This window comes from Phyllostomus discolor, chromosome 7 (genome assembly GCF_004126475.2).
Source record: "Phyllostomus discolor isolate MPI-MPIP mPhyDis1 chromosome 7, mPhyDis1.pri.v3, whole genome shotgun sequence".
Lineage (NCBI taxonomy): Eukaryota > Metazoa > Chordata > Mammalia > Chiroptera > Phyllostomidae > Phyllostomus > Phyllostomus discolor.
In genome coordinates, this window is record NC_040909.2 from 67,642,600 (window position 1) to 67,656,017 (window position 13,418).

Below are 13,418 nucleotides of genomic sequence, written 5' to 3' on the forward strand. Positions count from 1 at the left end.
CTGTACATTGTATTGTGTGTTCACCACCCCAAGTCTCCTTCTGCCACCATTTCTCTCCCTGTAATTTGTTTCTTTTTCTTTTTTTATTATTATTCTTGTTTATTCTATTACAGTTGTCCCAATATTTCCCTCTTTGCTCTCCTTTACACAGTTCATCCCCTGCTCCCCCAGTCAATACCCACACTGTTGTCCATGTCCTTGGGTCATTCATATGTTCTTTGACTAATCCCTTTCCTTTCTTTGTACCATTCCCCTACCCCTCCTCCCTTCTGGTAGCTGTCAGTCTGTTCCATGAGATCTCACTTATCAGAATCTAATGAACAAAATTAATGAGTGAAACAGAACCAGAGACATGGAAATATGGAACAGACTGTTACAGGTTTTTGTTTGTTTGTTTTTCTTCTCATGGTCTGGTGTTTTCTGAGAACTTGGGTAAATATGAGAAACTCAAAATTACTACATTCTTGACAGGATAGTAGCTATTAACCCAGTAATTTTATTTCTGGGATGTAGTCTAAGAAAATCATGGAAAAGAAGAAAAAATATATTGGCCCGTATATATTTAGTGTAAGATTTATATTTTTCATTGAAAATGCACATTGTGTATTTTATTTTTATCCTTTTCTGAAGATGGAGATTGTGTTTACTTATATTGCTTGTATATAATGTTGTATACTTTATGTAAATTACAATAAAATAATATGTAATCATCAGTGGAGGCAAATTTTGGGAAGGAAATACAGGAAGACCCTGACAGTTAAAGGAGAGGGTGTTCTTTTGATGAGGTAGTCAAGGAGGACCATTCTGCCATCCACAAGAGAAGAGGCAGCCATGCACAGAGCCAGGGAGGAATGCTTCAGGTGGAGAACAGTGTGTGGAGAGGCCCAGGAAGTGAACTCAACACTGGGCATCTTAGAGAAAAAGAAGGAAAATGTGATGCATGTGAAGGTCACCAAAGTGAAGGGTCAGAATGCTGGAAGCATCTTCTAAATAGTAATTGAAGTCCTCAGTAATGAAGACAGGAATTTGAGTGGAGAGAAATACAATGAGTGAGTAGCTAAACTCTTTAGTGGGTGAAGGGGAGTAACCAGGAAGCTGAGAAATGACACCAACAACAACAGGGAGAAGGTGGAATCATTTCATCCACATACTTCACTCTGAAGATATGCTTTATGTCTGGGTAGGATAGTGAAGAGCAAGGAGGACACCAGCTTCATCTGCTGTCCTGAGGCTCCTGGGAAGTAGAAGAAGACCAGCTTCCATCTGGAGGATCTGCTAGGAGGTGGCATCCTGACAAGGCAGCCATGTTTTCATTAAGGCAAGAGGCAAAGAGAATACTGCAAGAAAAGGTTGAGAATAGAATTGGTGTTCCTGAAGGTAAGGGGGAAAAGTTTGAGAAAGTAAGAGAAGTGAAATGTCAGCTATAGGTGGACTATGGCTGGCTGTAGTGCAACTTTGTTAATATGCAAACTCCAGGGCTTAACCCAAGACCCACTGAGTTGGAATCTGTGTCGGGTGGGGGTTTGCATATTAAGAAACACTTCCAATAGTTATGGTGCACAGCCAGATAGAGGATCCCTTGCACTAGATGGTATCTTGTATTTCTTCCAGCTGCAAATCTGGAAGAATGATGAGAATTTGGATCAGCATCCTAGCAGTGAGCAAAAGAAGGAATGGATTCAATGAGTATTTCAAAGAATGGCTAAAGATGAGAATATGAGAGGCAAAATGAGTCAAAGGTGAATGGAAGCATTTTAAAGAGCTATGCTAGGATTCTCTTTTGATTGCTAAGTTGTAAGTTTGTATCAAACTCACTTAAGCAAAGGAGAATTTATTGTGTCAATAAATGAACTGTTCAAGATTAAGGTCAGGAGCACCTGGATCCAGGTTTTCAAGTAGTGCCACCCATTAACTTTTGGCTCTGCTCTCTGCTGTGTTAATTTGACTCCCATTTAGGCTCTACCAGTGTAGTGGCTGACATGTTTACAATTAGCTCTTAGTCTTAAGCAACAGGTCTTTAAAACTCCTGGACGGCAGATGTCCACTTCAGTCCTCTTTTGAACATATCCATCAGTTAGAGCACTGCTACAGTTCTCATCACCCATTCCCTACCAAAGTCCATGATTCAAGGGGTTAAGTCCTAGGTTTGTAGACTGGACTTTCCTTTATCCTCAGTCTTGAGTGACATTTGAGAGGTGCTGAATGTGCCATTGGTAGGAGTTGGTGAAAGTCACACCATTTCAGTGACCTTAAACTTTATTACTTACTGTACACACAACACAAATGCTTATTACTTGAAGCCTTAGATTTTTAATGTAATATGAGAGGTAACAGAGTCAGGGCCTCAAAGGTCTCATTAAATCCCAACCACTGATACTTGAACTTCCACCAGGAGAGGATTTTACTTTTCTTTTTGAGTACCTGTCACCAAACACCAGGAAAGACTGTTGCCCCTAGCCCCTGCTTTTTGTACTATGTATTTCCAAGTCACTAAAGCCTGGAAAGAAAAGGACTGGCCGTTGTGTGGCAGAGGAGTACAAGCTTCCTTTAAATAGAAAAAAAGTATGGTCACACAAAGAAATAAAGATAATAATATAATGAATTTCTGTGTACCCTGAACTTACCTTAGGAAATAAAAACATAAGTCCCCAGAGATAACCACAGTTTTGCATTTTATGTTTATTATCCTTATGCATGTTTACTTTTTTTTACATATCTGTGAATAACATATAGTGCTATTTTGCTTGTTTCTAAGCTTAATCTGAATGGTATTCCATCTATAAATTGCTTTTTTTTTGCCTTATGTTGATACATGACATTCTGGTTTGTTCATTTTCACTGCTATGTAGTGTTCTACTTAAACATATCAAATATATTCATGATTGTCCTGTGTGAGGACAGCAAAGTTACTTCCAGTTTTTCACTATGATAAACAGGGTTGCTGTGAACATTCTTGCAGGTAGAGGTCTTGTTCAAGTATGCAAGAGTTTATATATATAAACTGGAAATGGAAGACTGGAAGGTATATGTGTATCTTCACTCCTGCTAGATGTTGCCAAGTGGCTTGTCAAAGTGCTGGGCCAATTTATACTGTCCCTAGCAGTGTCTGAGCTGTCTCCCAGCTCCATCCAATTCAAAACTTGTATGGTCCAACTTTTATTTTATTTTTTAATTTTTGCCAATCTGAAAATAAAATGAATTATCTTTATTGTTTGAATTTTTATTTCCCAGTTTACTAAGGTTAAACTTGTTACTTGTGTAGAAGACTGGTATGTAAAGCTAGCTAGGCAGAGTTGTTCTGTTTGGGATGGGGTAATGGTTCATATTTAAGATATGTAAGCTACTGCATTTATTGTTCAGGTATCTTTGGATGATGTCTGTGTTCCTAAACACTGAGGATATTTTTAAGCAAATAAGTTATAGGTACCATATTTTGGCTAGTTGTGACTGTGATTTTAGCGTCTGAGACACATCCTCCCCACCCATCTGCATAAATTAATTGGAAGTTGGCTTTAATAGCAGGTTATAAAAACCCAGCCATGAAGCTGAGGAAGAGAGCAGATATCTGAGTCCCGAAGATAGGCATACTCTAACTCACCAGGCATGTTGCTTATTTAGCACCTTTGCTCTGACTTTTCCTATCTGAAATGATCCTCACTCAGAAATGCACAAGGCCCACCTATTGAGATCATCTCCAGATCTCCCCTTCTCAGTGGGGCCTTTCCCAACTTGCCCATCCAGCAGCCACTCCTGTATCTTTTCCTGCTCTACTATATATTTCCTTCCAGTGGCTTAGTTACTATTTGTTTGGGCTGTTATTTCTTTCTTTATCTTTCCCCTACCACCTGTAGAATGTAACTTCTGCAAGGGCAGGCATCTTGGTCTATTTGTTCATTACAGTAGTCCCTCCTTATCCTCGGTTTCAGTTACCCATGGTCAACAGTGGCTGAAAATATTAAATGGAAAATTCCATAAATAAATAATTCAAGTTTTAAACTGTCCACCATTCTGAGTAGCATGATGAACTCTTTTGCCATCCAGTTCTGTTCCATCCAGAACATGAATCATCCTTTTGTCATTGTCTCCATGCTGTATGTGTTACCTACTCATTAGTTACTTGGCAGCTGTCTTTGGTCATCAGATTAACTGTAAGGGTATCAAAACGCTTGTGTTAAGTAGCCCCTATTTTACTTAATAAGGGCCCCAAAGGGTAAGAGGGCTGATGCTGGTAATTTGGATATGCCAAACAGGAACTGTAAAGTGCCTTCTTTAAATGAAAAGGTGTGTGTTCATAGGAGAAACATATTTACAGGGTTCAGTATTATTTGTGGTTTCAGGCATCCACAGAGGGATGGGTTTTAGAACATATAGGAGTACTACTGTACATACTGTTTTTTCCTATTTATGCATACCAATGATAAAGTTTAATTTATAAACTCATCACACTGAGAGATTAACAATAATAGAACAATGATAAAAATATATTGTAATAAAAGTTATGTGAATAGTCTCTCTCTTTCTCAAAATATCTTATTGTAATGCATTCACTTTTTCACTTACAGGGAAGCTATCACAGTTATGAAAGTGAAGGAAGACAGTGGCCTTCAACAGGAGGATTAAGAGACTTGGATAATTTATGGAGATGCTTAGGACATCTCTACTGTCTTTTCCTGTGATTGCTGAAATAAGTGGAATCTGAGTAACTTTCTGCATCTGGGCTTAGCTGAGCCAGGAGGCCAGGCTTCTATTAAGCATGCCCCTAAGTAATCAAATTAGAAAGCTATCCAAAGAGCTCCACCCACATCTTTAGCTTTCTTACTGGTGAAAGAAATCTAGAGCAAACTTCCATTATTCAACAGAGCATTGAAGAGTGGAGCACCACGCTGATTGTACTGAAAGTTTTTGGAAGGAAGGTAGCATCCAACATCCAAGTTTCCCTGGTCTCAGAACCTTTAGTACAAGGAAATTAGTTTCATTCATCTCAGGCCACCTTTTCCAGGCCAGCTTCTTCCAAAGTGCCTGCAAGTGTTTCTCAGTGGTATGTCTGAGCTTTGGCTGCATCTCCTTTGTCTGGAACAAATCTTTTATTGTGAGGAAATAGCAGAATGATGATTCTGGACTCTTAGATCCAAGTCCCCTCTCAGCTGTTAACTTGATATTTGATACCTTGGTAATTTTCAGCTTAACCTGCCCCCTTTCCTGCCTGTTTCTCATTAATATCAGTTTCATATGGAAGCTGAATTTCACACATACTATGTCAGCAACCTTGAGTGAAATGGTTAAGATTAACACCTGTTTTTTAAAGACTTTCCCAACATGTAATGGAGGCCCACTGGTTTCTGTGTTCACCTTCTGGACTTGCATGATTTTCCTTTGGTTCAGTGGTCATATATTCCACTGCAACCTAAAACCACCCAGATGATGGGAATATCATGTTGCTCATTTCACATGGGAAAGCCATGACCTGTCCTCTTATTCAAGTTGCATTCAAATCTAATTTCCATGGCCCATGTAAGTAGGAGTTCTACTTGTCTCAGCTGTCAAGTTCGGCAATGCAACTTCCAAACATGGGGCATTAGGCAGCCAGCAGGCATTAGACAACTGAGTGCTGGAAGAAAATTTCCAGATACCTATAGCATTCTGAACAGTGACTCATCCTGTTACTACCAGGATAAATATTGGAGTAAAATGGTATTTTTCTCCAAGCAAGCAGAATTGTCAAAATACTTATCACTTTATACAATATAACAGGTTATGCATGTTCATTTTTGAAATATTCCAGCCACATACTACCTTTTTAAAAAATAAGTTTAGTAATAGCTTTAACTTTTTTCTTCTTTCTAGGAGGCCTGGAGAACCCAGGAGTTCTCATGCTGTGCTGCCACCCAAGCTTTGGATCCACCTGGCTGTGGTGGCCTGTGGCAGTCGGTTAGAGGAGACGCTGGTCATGCTAAAATCAGCTGTGCTTTTTAGCCACAGGAAAATGCAATTCCACATTTTCACAGAAGAATCACTGAAGTCCGAGTTTGATAAGCAGGTAAATTTGCAGAAATTGTAGTACAGTATGTACTGAGTACAACTAGAGTGCATTTTGGGAAATGCATATCCTATTAACTAATATATTTTGCCACATACCGAACTGTATGACTATGAACCTTTGACTCTGAGCCTTACTGTTGTTATCTATAATATAGGGATAGTCACATCTGTAGAGATAGAGATATGGTGTGGATTCACTTAGATAATGCACATAAAGCATTTGACTTACAGCTAAATCCTTCTTGGTGTTATCAACATTGTTCTTGCTTGGGAGGCAGACAGCTTATTTATTTAAATATGTTTTGTGAATGGCAAGTAAAATATATACATTAAAATAAATACAAACACCCCTGGCCAGAGGGCTCAGTTTGTTGGAGAGTCATCCTGTACACCAAAAGGTTGCGACTTCAATCCTCGGCCAGGGCACATAACCTAAGTTGTGGGTTTGATCCCTGATCGGGATGCATAAGGAAAGCAATTGATCAGTGTTTCTCTCTCATATTGATTTCTCTCTCTCTCTCAATCTCTCTCTCTCGCTCTAAAAAAAGCAATAAAAATATATTCTTGGGTGAGGATTAAAAAATAAAAAATAAATAAATTCAAACAATATAGATGTTGTAAGCTAAAAGGTGCAATCCTTGCTGTTGTTCAGTCCCACCTAAGAAACTATCAAAGTTAACAACTTTGAGTGATTCTTCTGTATGTTTTTCTTATACAGGTGTGTGTGTATGTGTGTTTATCTATGTGGGTATGTGTATATATATATATATATATATATATACATGTATATTCATATGTATATAGGTATATACATGATACATGAATATTTTTGTACCCAGCTAAAAATATGTTTCTTTTACAAAATCAGGATTATTCTCTATGTGTGCTTCTGGAACTTGCTTGTCTTCACTTAAAACCATATTGTCAGCATTGCTTCAGGTCAGCATTCATATATCATCCTTTTTGGTACTACGTAGTATTTTATTATGTGGCTGGGTCATCATTTATTTGACCGTTCCCACACTGAGGAACAAATAATAATTTTTTTAACCAGTACATGAGGATCACTTTGGAAATGCCTCTTCTTCCCAGTTAGGTATATGTGTTACTTTGTAGACAAAGCTTTGTTTTCCTTGAAAATCTTTTGCTGTAGGTTCTTAAATGGTGGCAGAGTGAGCACTTGCTCTGTATTATGTCTACTTGCTTGAATTATCAGTGCTGCATCCTGCCATCAGGAGCCATGCAGATGAGCAATGCCCAGGAAGCACATTAGGTATAGAAAGGCTAATAATAGAAAACTAGAAAATAATATTAATGTTTTCTAAAGGAAATTATGACCATGGCATCTTCATCAAGAGGAGCCAGGGGAATAAATATTCTTGAGACTTTAAAATGGTTTGCTAAATGCCTTGAAAACTATCTGTGTCAGGGGAAGGGGCAAGAAAAAAAGGTTGAAAGACAAATAGTTAGTTGCTCTGAAGCTGAAGTGTAGAGAAATGATAACTATAAATAAGCATTTTTCAAGGGCTTATGATTTAATATTATTTAATCCTCATAACAACACTTTGTAAAAGGTAACAATCATGTTCCCTATTTTACAAACTGAGTTCCACAAGCCTGTGGCCTTTCTGACCTTCAGTTTCCTTACCTACAACTTGGGTCCAACTGGACTGATAAAAGATATGATACATCTATAATCAGGATAGGCCAGGTCAGGCTGCAGTAACAGCTCTCAGAGAATTTCTGTATGCCTGCTGCCTGTCTGGCAGTTGACAGACTGTTCCTGCTTATAGGTGTACCTTCCAGAATATGTGTCCTCTACAGTTCCTAGGATGTCACTACAGGAGAAAGAGACTAGTGGATCATGGCTTTGCTTTTTATTACCTCAGCTTGACAGTAACCCAAGTATTTTCTGCTAACACAAGGCCCTCTCAACTCCAACTACTCCAGCCAATACTTGGGCTGCAACTTCACAAGAAGCCCTGAGCCAGAACAATGCAGTTCACAGGCTCCTGACCTTAAGAAACAATATGAAATAAATGTTTTTTTGGTTTTGAAATACTAAGTTTGGGGGTAATTTGTTATAAGGCAATAGCTATTACATATATATTGACATACATAATATGTATGTACATACAAATATGGTGTTACAAATATAATGCTGTGTGACACCTGAGCCTAGGTCATAAAAAGGATATAGCTTCTGCTTGGTTCTTAGTTGGGATAACTTCCCCTGGAACCTCTCCACCACAGTGTGATGAGGCTCAAAATAGCCTGTATGGAGAGATGACACACAGAGGTCCATTCATAGAGGATCTGAGGTCTGCATCCAATAACTACCCTCACTCACCAGACATGTGAGTAAATGAGACTTCAGATGACTCCATCCTCCAGACTTGCAGGCTTCCAGCTGAGGCCCCTGACACTGTGGAGCAGAGTCAAGCTATCCTTTCTGTGCCTTGTCCAAATTTCTGAAACATGAATCTATGAGCATAATAAATAAAAAATTGCTAAGTTTCAACCCAGGCTGGTGTGGATCAGTAGATTGAGTGCCAGCCTGTGAACCAAAGGATTGCTGGTTTGATTCCCAGTCAAGGTACACACCTGGGTTTCGGGCCAGGTCCCTAGGAGGGGGTGCACAAAAAGCAATCACGCACTGATGTTTCTCTCCCTCTCTTCCTCCTCCCCTTCCCCTCTCTCTAAAAATAAATAAATAAAATATTTTTTTAAAAAATCACTAAATTTTAAAGAAATTGATGAGCCATAGTAACTGGAACATAGACTAGGAGATAAATTACATGGGGAAAATTATTGTAGATACTTGTGAAGCTGTGCCATGTTTTGAATTTGCTGATGCGTTTATCCCTTTGATGGCTCATTTCCCCAGGTCTTTGTTAGACCAGTGAACCTCAACTAATAAAGGATATCAATATAATAAGATGTTAAAAGCTGAGCAGGGCCTGCAGTGTCACCCCTTTCTTTTTCATACTGGAATTATGGTATCAGATTTTATTTAAAATATTGACTCTCACATAAGTCATAGAACTCTTAAGTCCCAAATTCTTCATCTGTATCAAAAGGTAAGCAAAAACTTTAGTACATAAATACACAAAGGGAACAAATTATTCTTCCTCTATTTGTTGCACAGTGTAGTTGTGAGGCTGAATCAAATAATCTATATATTCTCTCATTCCACAAAGATTCTTTGAAACATCTCCTATGTTGAGCAATATGTTAGTCCTAAAGTAGTAGATCAGCAGCAGTTGGTATCTGCTCAGCCCAGGAGATAGTGGAGGGGTACTCTTAAAGCTGTCAGTTCCAGAAAACCAAGATGGTGGAGGAGTGAGTGGAAGTTACCCTAACCTCCTCCCAGGAACAATCTGGAATTACATCTAAATGGTAGAGAAATCATCTAGAAAAAACAACTGAACAACAGAGAGAGAGAAGCCTTATAACTATGGACAGACAAAAGAAATAGCTTCAGCACAACATGAGTGATAGGGAGTGTGGTAGAGGCATGATAGGGCTGGCTGGGCACCCACAAGCAGCAACTGAAGTGCTGGAGGGATATTTAAGCAGCCAGTTGGATCATGCTGAGAAGTGTGAGGTATAAAGCCTAAGCTGAAATCACCAGCCTAGAGCACCAGAGCCTAAAAAGTACACAGATAACATCAGCTGTGAAAAGTTTCTCTCTACCAGAGATGGAAACCAGAGGTCCAAAGAGCCATATAAGGGACCATACATATAATTTCATTTGTAGCCACTTACCTTGGGCTCCAGCAAAGGGGGTAGGCAGAGTGGACTAGAGGTGCTTGATGAGAGACTGGGGACAGAGGCTTTGGGGAAAAAACTGAGACAATAGGCACCAGGATTCTGGTGCTCAGTCATTCCCCACACTGCAGCAGCTGTCTTGCTCAGGCAGACCACTTCCTTCTGAGTGGAAGCAGCCTGAGGGGAAGCAACAGCCCCACCCCCAGGAGGGACACTATGCCAGCTATAGTGCTTAAGCCTGGCTAGTAATTGCAGATTGACTACATTAACAACTGAAGGAGTCAGCTACAGACAGTAGATCCCTGGTAGTCTCAACATGCTGCCTAAAGCTAGATGGAGTCGCCATCTGATATCAGCAAATGTAGATCCACAAAGAAAAAACAGTGCACCTACACAACAGCATACAATACTTAAGAGTGGAGTTACCCTTAGTCAATCAGCTAGCCGGAAGGACCCATCAAAGACAACAAAGAACAATCAGAATCCAGTTACATCCAGAGAACCAACATAAATGGCATAAAGAGCATCCCAAGAACATCAAGTTCAGGAGATCAAGGAGACTGCACCACAGAATCCCACAGATCTCCTAAAATAGAAGTTCACACCACAAAAACAGGAGTCAAAGCAGATCAATTTAAGAAGCACAAGCAAACAAGAAGAGTCTCCCCTAAAATGGGAAGACAAAGAAAAAACACAATTGAAAGGGAATGAGGAATCCTCAGAAAGAGTGCTAAATGAAATAGAGACAAGTCAACTATCAGATATTAAGTTTAAAACAATGGTTATAAGGAACCTCAATGAGCTCAGTGAGAATAACCAAAAACTACAGGAAAGCTACAAGGAACCTACTGTGAACTATATCAGCATGAAAAGGGACATAGAAGCTATCAACAAGAGCCAGGAGGAAATTAGGAATACAATTTCTGAATTGAAGAACACAATAAAAGGAGTCAAAAGCAAGCTAGATGAAGCAGAGGATCAAATCAGGAAGCTGGAGGCCAAGGTAGGAAAATATTCCCACAAAATGCAAGAAAAGAAAAAAAGGACTAAAAAAAAAAGGAAGAGGGGTTATAGGAACTGCAGAACAATATCAAACATAATAATATCCATATAATAGGGATACCAGAAGGAAAAGAAGAGGAACAAGCGCTAGAAAACCTGATTGAAAAAGTAATGATGGAGAGCTTCCTTAATTTGATGAGAGAAAAAGTCACACAAGTCCAGGAAACATAGAGGATCCCCATCAAGATGAACCCAAAGAGGCTCACTCCAAGATAAATGGTAATTAAAATGCCAAAATTCAAAAACAAAGAATCTTAAACGCAGCAAGGAAGAAACAGGAAGTAATATACAAGGGAGTTCTGATAAGGCCAGCAACAGATTTCTCAACAGAAACACTGAAGTCCAGAAGGGAATGGCAAGAAATATTCCAAGTAATGAAAAGCAAAGGCCTGCAACCAACACTACTCTACCAAGCAAGGCTGCCATTTAAAATGCAAGGTGAAATCAAGAGTTTCCCAGACCAAGAAGCCTAAAATAATACACTTCCCTCAAACCAGCATTGCAAGAAACGCTAAAAGGACTGCTTTAAGAAGAGGAAGAAAATGAGTGAGAGAGAGGAACACAGCTACAAAAGGGAAAAATTGCAATGAATAAGTACCTATCAATAATAACCTTAAATGTAAATGGATTAAATGTTCCAATCAAAAGACATAGGGTACCTGAATGGATAAGAAAACATAACACATATATATGTTGTCTATAAGAGACCCACCTCAAAACAAAAGACCTACACAACTGAAAGTGAAGGGTTGGGAAAAAAAATATTCCAAACAAATGGACAGGAAAAAAAAAAGCTGGAGTGGCAATACTTATATCAGACAAAAGAGACTTAAAAACAAAGGCCATAAAAAGAGACACAGAACAACACTTCACAATACTCAAAGAAAGAATCCACCAGGAAAGTGGATGTGGCTCAGTGGATTGAGTACTTGCCTGTGAACCAAAGGGTTGCTGGTTTGATATCCAGTCAGGGCAAATGCCTGGGTTGCTGGTCAGGTCTTTAGTATGGGGTGCATGATAGGAAACCACACACTGATATTTATTTTCCTCTCTATTTTCTTCCTTTCCTTTCTGCTAAAAATAAATAAAATCTTTTTAAAAATCCATAAACATTGTAATCATATATGCACCCAACATAGGAGCACCCAAATATATAAGAAAATCTTGGAGGATTTCAAGAAGGATATAGGCAGCAACACACTAGGGGATTTTAACACTCCATTATCTACAGTGGATAGATCTTCCAAAAAAAAATATCAACAAGATATTGTAGCAATAAACAATGCACTAGATGAAATAGACTTAACTGAAATATACAGAACTTTCATCCCAAAGAAGCAAAATACACATTCTTTTTAAATGCACATGGAGCATTGTCAAAATAGACCACATTACAGGACACAAAACAAGTATCAACAAATTCATGAAAATTGAAATCGTATCAACCATTTTCTGAGACCACATGGTCTCGAAACTAGAAACCAACTGAAGGAAAAAAACTCAAAAACACTCAAGTTCATGGAGACTGAATAGCATGCTATTAAACAATGAATGGGTAAATAATGAGATGAAGGAAAAAATTAAAAAGTTTCTGAAAACAAATGAAAATGAACACACAATAGTCCAAAACCTATGGGACACAGTGAAAGCAGTTCTGAGAGGGAAGTTCATAGCAATACAGGCCTACCTAAAGAAGATAGAAACATTTCAAATAAACAGCCTAACACTACATTTACAATAACTACAGGAACAACAACAAGCAACACCAAAAGTGAGTAGAAGGAAGGAGATAACAAAGATCAGAGAGAAGTAAATGACACAGAAACTAAAAGAATGATTCAAAGGATTGATAAGTCCAGGAGCTGGTTCCTTGAAAAGATAAAATTGTCAATCCTTTAACCAGACTCATCAAGAAAAAAAGAGAGAGGACCCAAATAAATAAATTAGATATGAAAAAGGAGAGATTAGAACTGATACCACAGAAATACAAAGGATTGTAAGAAATTACTTTGAACAACTATATGCCAAGAAATTTGAAAACCTGGGTGAAATGGACAAACTTCCAGAAGAATATAATCTTCCAAAACTGAATGCAGAAGAAGCAGAAAACCTGAACAGACCAATAATAGCTATTGAAATTGAAGCAGTAATAAAAAAACTGCAGGCACACAAAAGCTCTGGACTGACTGTTTCATAGAAGAAGTTTACAAAACATTTAAGGAAGAGCTAACCCCCATTTGTCTCAGACTATTCCAAAACATCAAGAACAGAGAAGACTCCCAAATTCTTTTATGTGGCCAGCATCATCCTAATCACAAAACTAGTTAAAGACACAACAAAGCAAGGAAACTACAGGCCAATACTGCTGATAAACACACACACTAAAATCCTCAACAAAATATTTGCAAACCACATCCAGGAATATATTAAAAATATGGTATACCAAGACCTCCGGCCAAGATGGAGGCATAGGTAGACACACTCTGCCTCCTCACACAACCAAGATAGGGACAACAACAATTTAGAAACAGAATAACATCCAGAAC

General features: G+C 38.6%; 1 protein-coding gene across 3 annotated transcripts in view; it reads left to right on the forward strand.

Annotated features, from left to right (window-relative positions):
* The window catches only part of GXYLT2 (glucoside xylosyltransferase 2), a 204,540-nt gene that overhangs the window by 33,447 nt on the left and 157,675 nt on the right, over positions 1-13,418 (forward strand). For all 3 annotated transcript variants that reach the window (XM_028518955.2, XM_036031007.1, XM_036031008.1), the window contains exon 2: positions 5,845-6,037. In XM_028518955.2, coding sequence (XP_028374756.1) covers positions 5,845-6,037 — 193 coding nt within the window. The remainder of the gene's footprint in view (positions 1-5,844; positions 6,038-13,418) is intronic.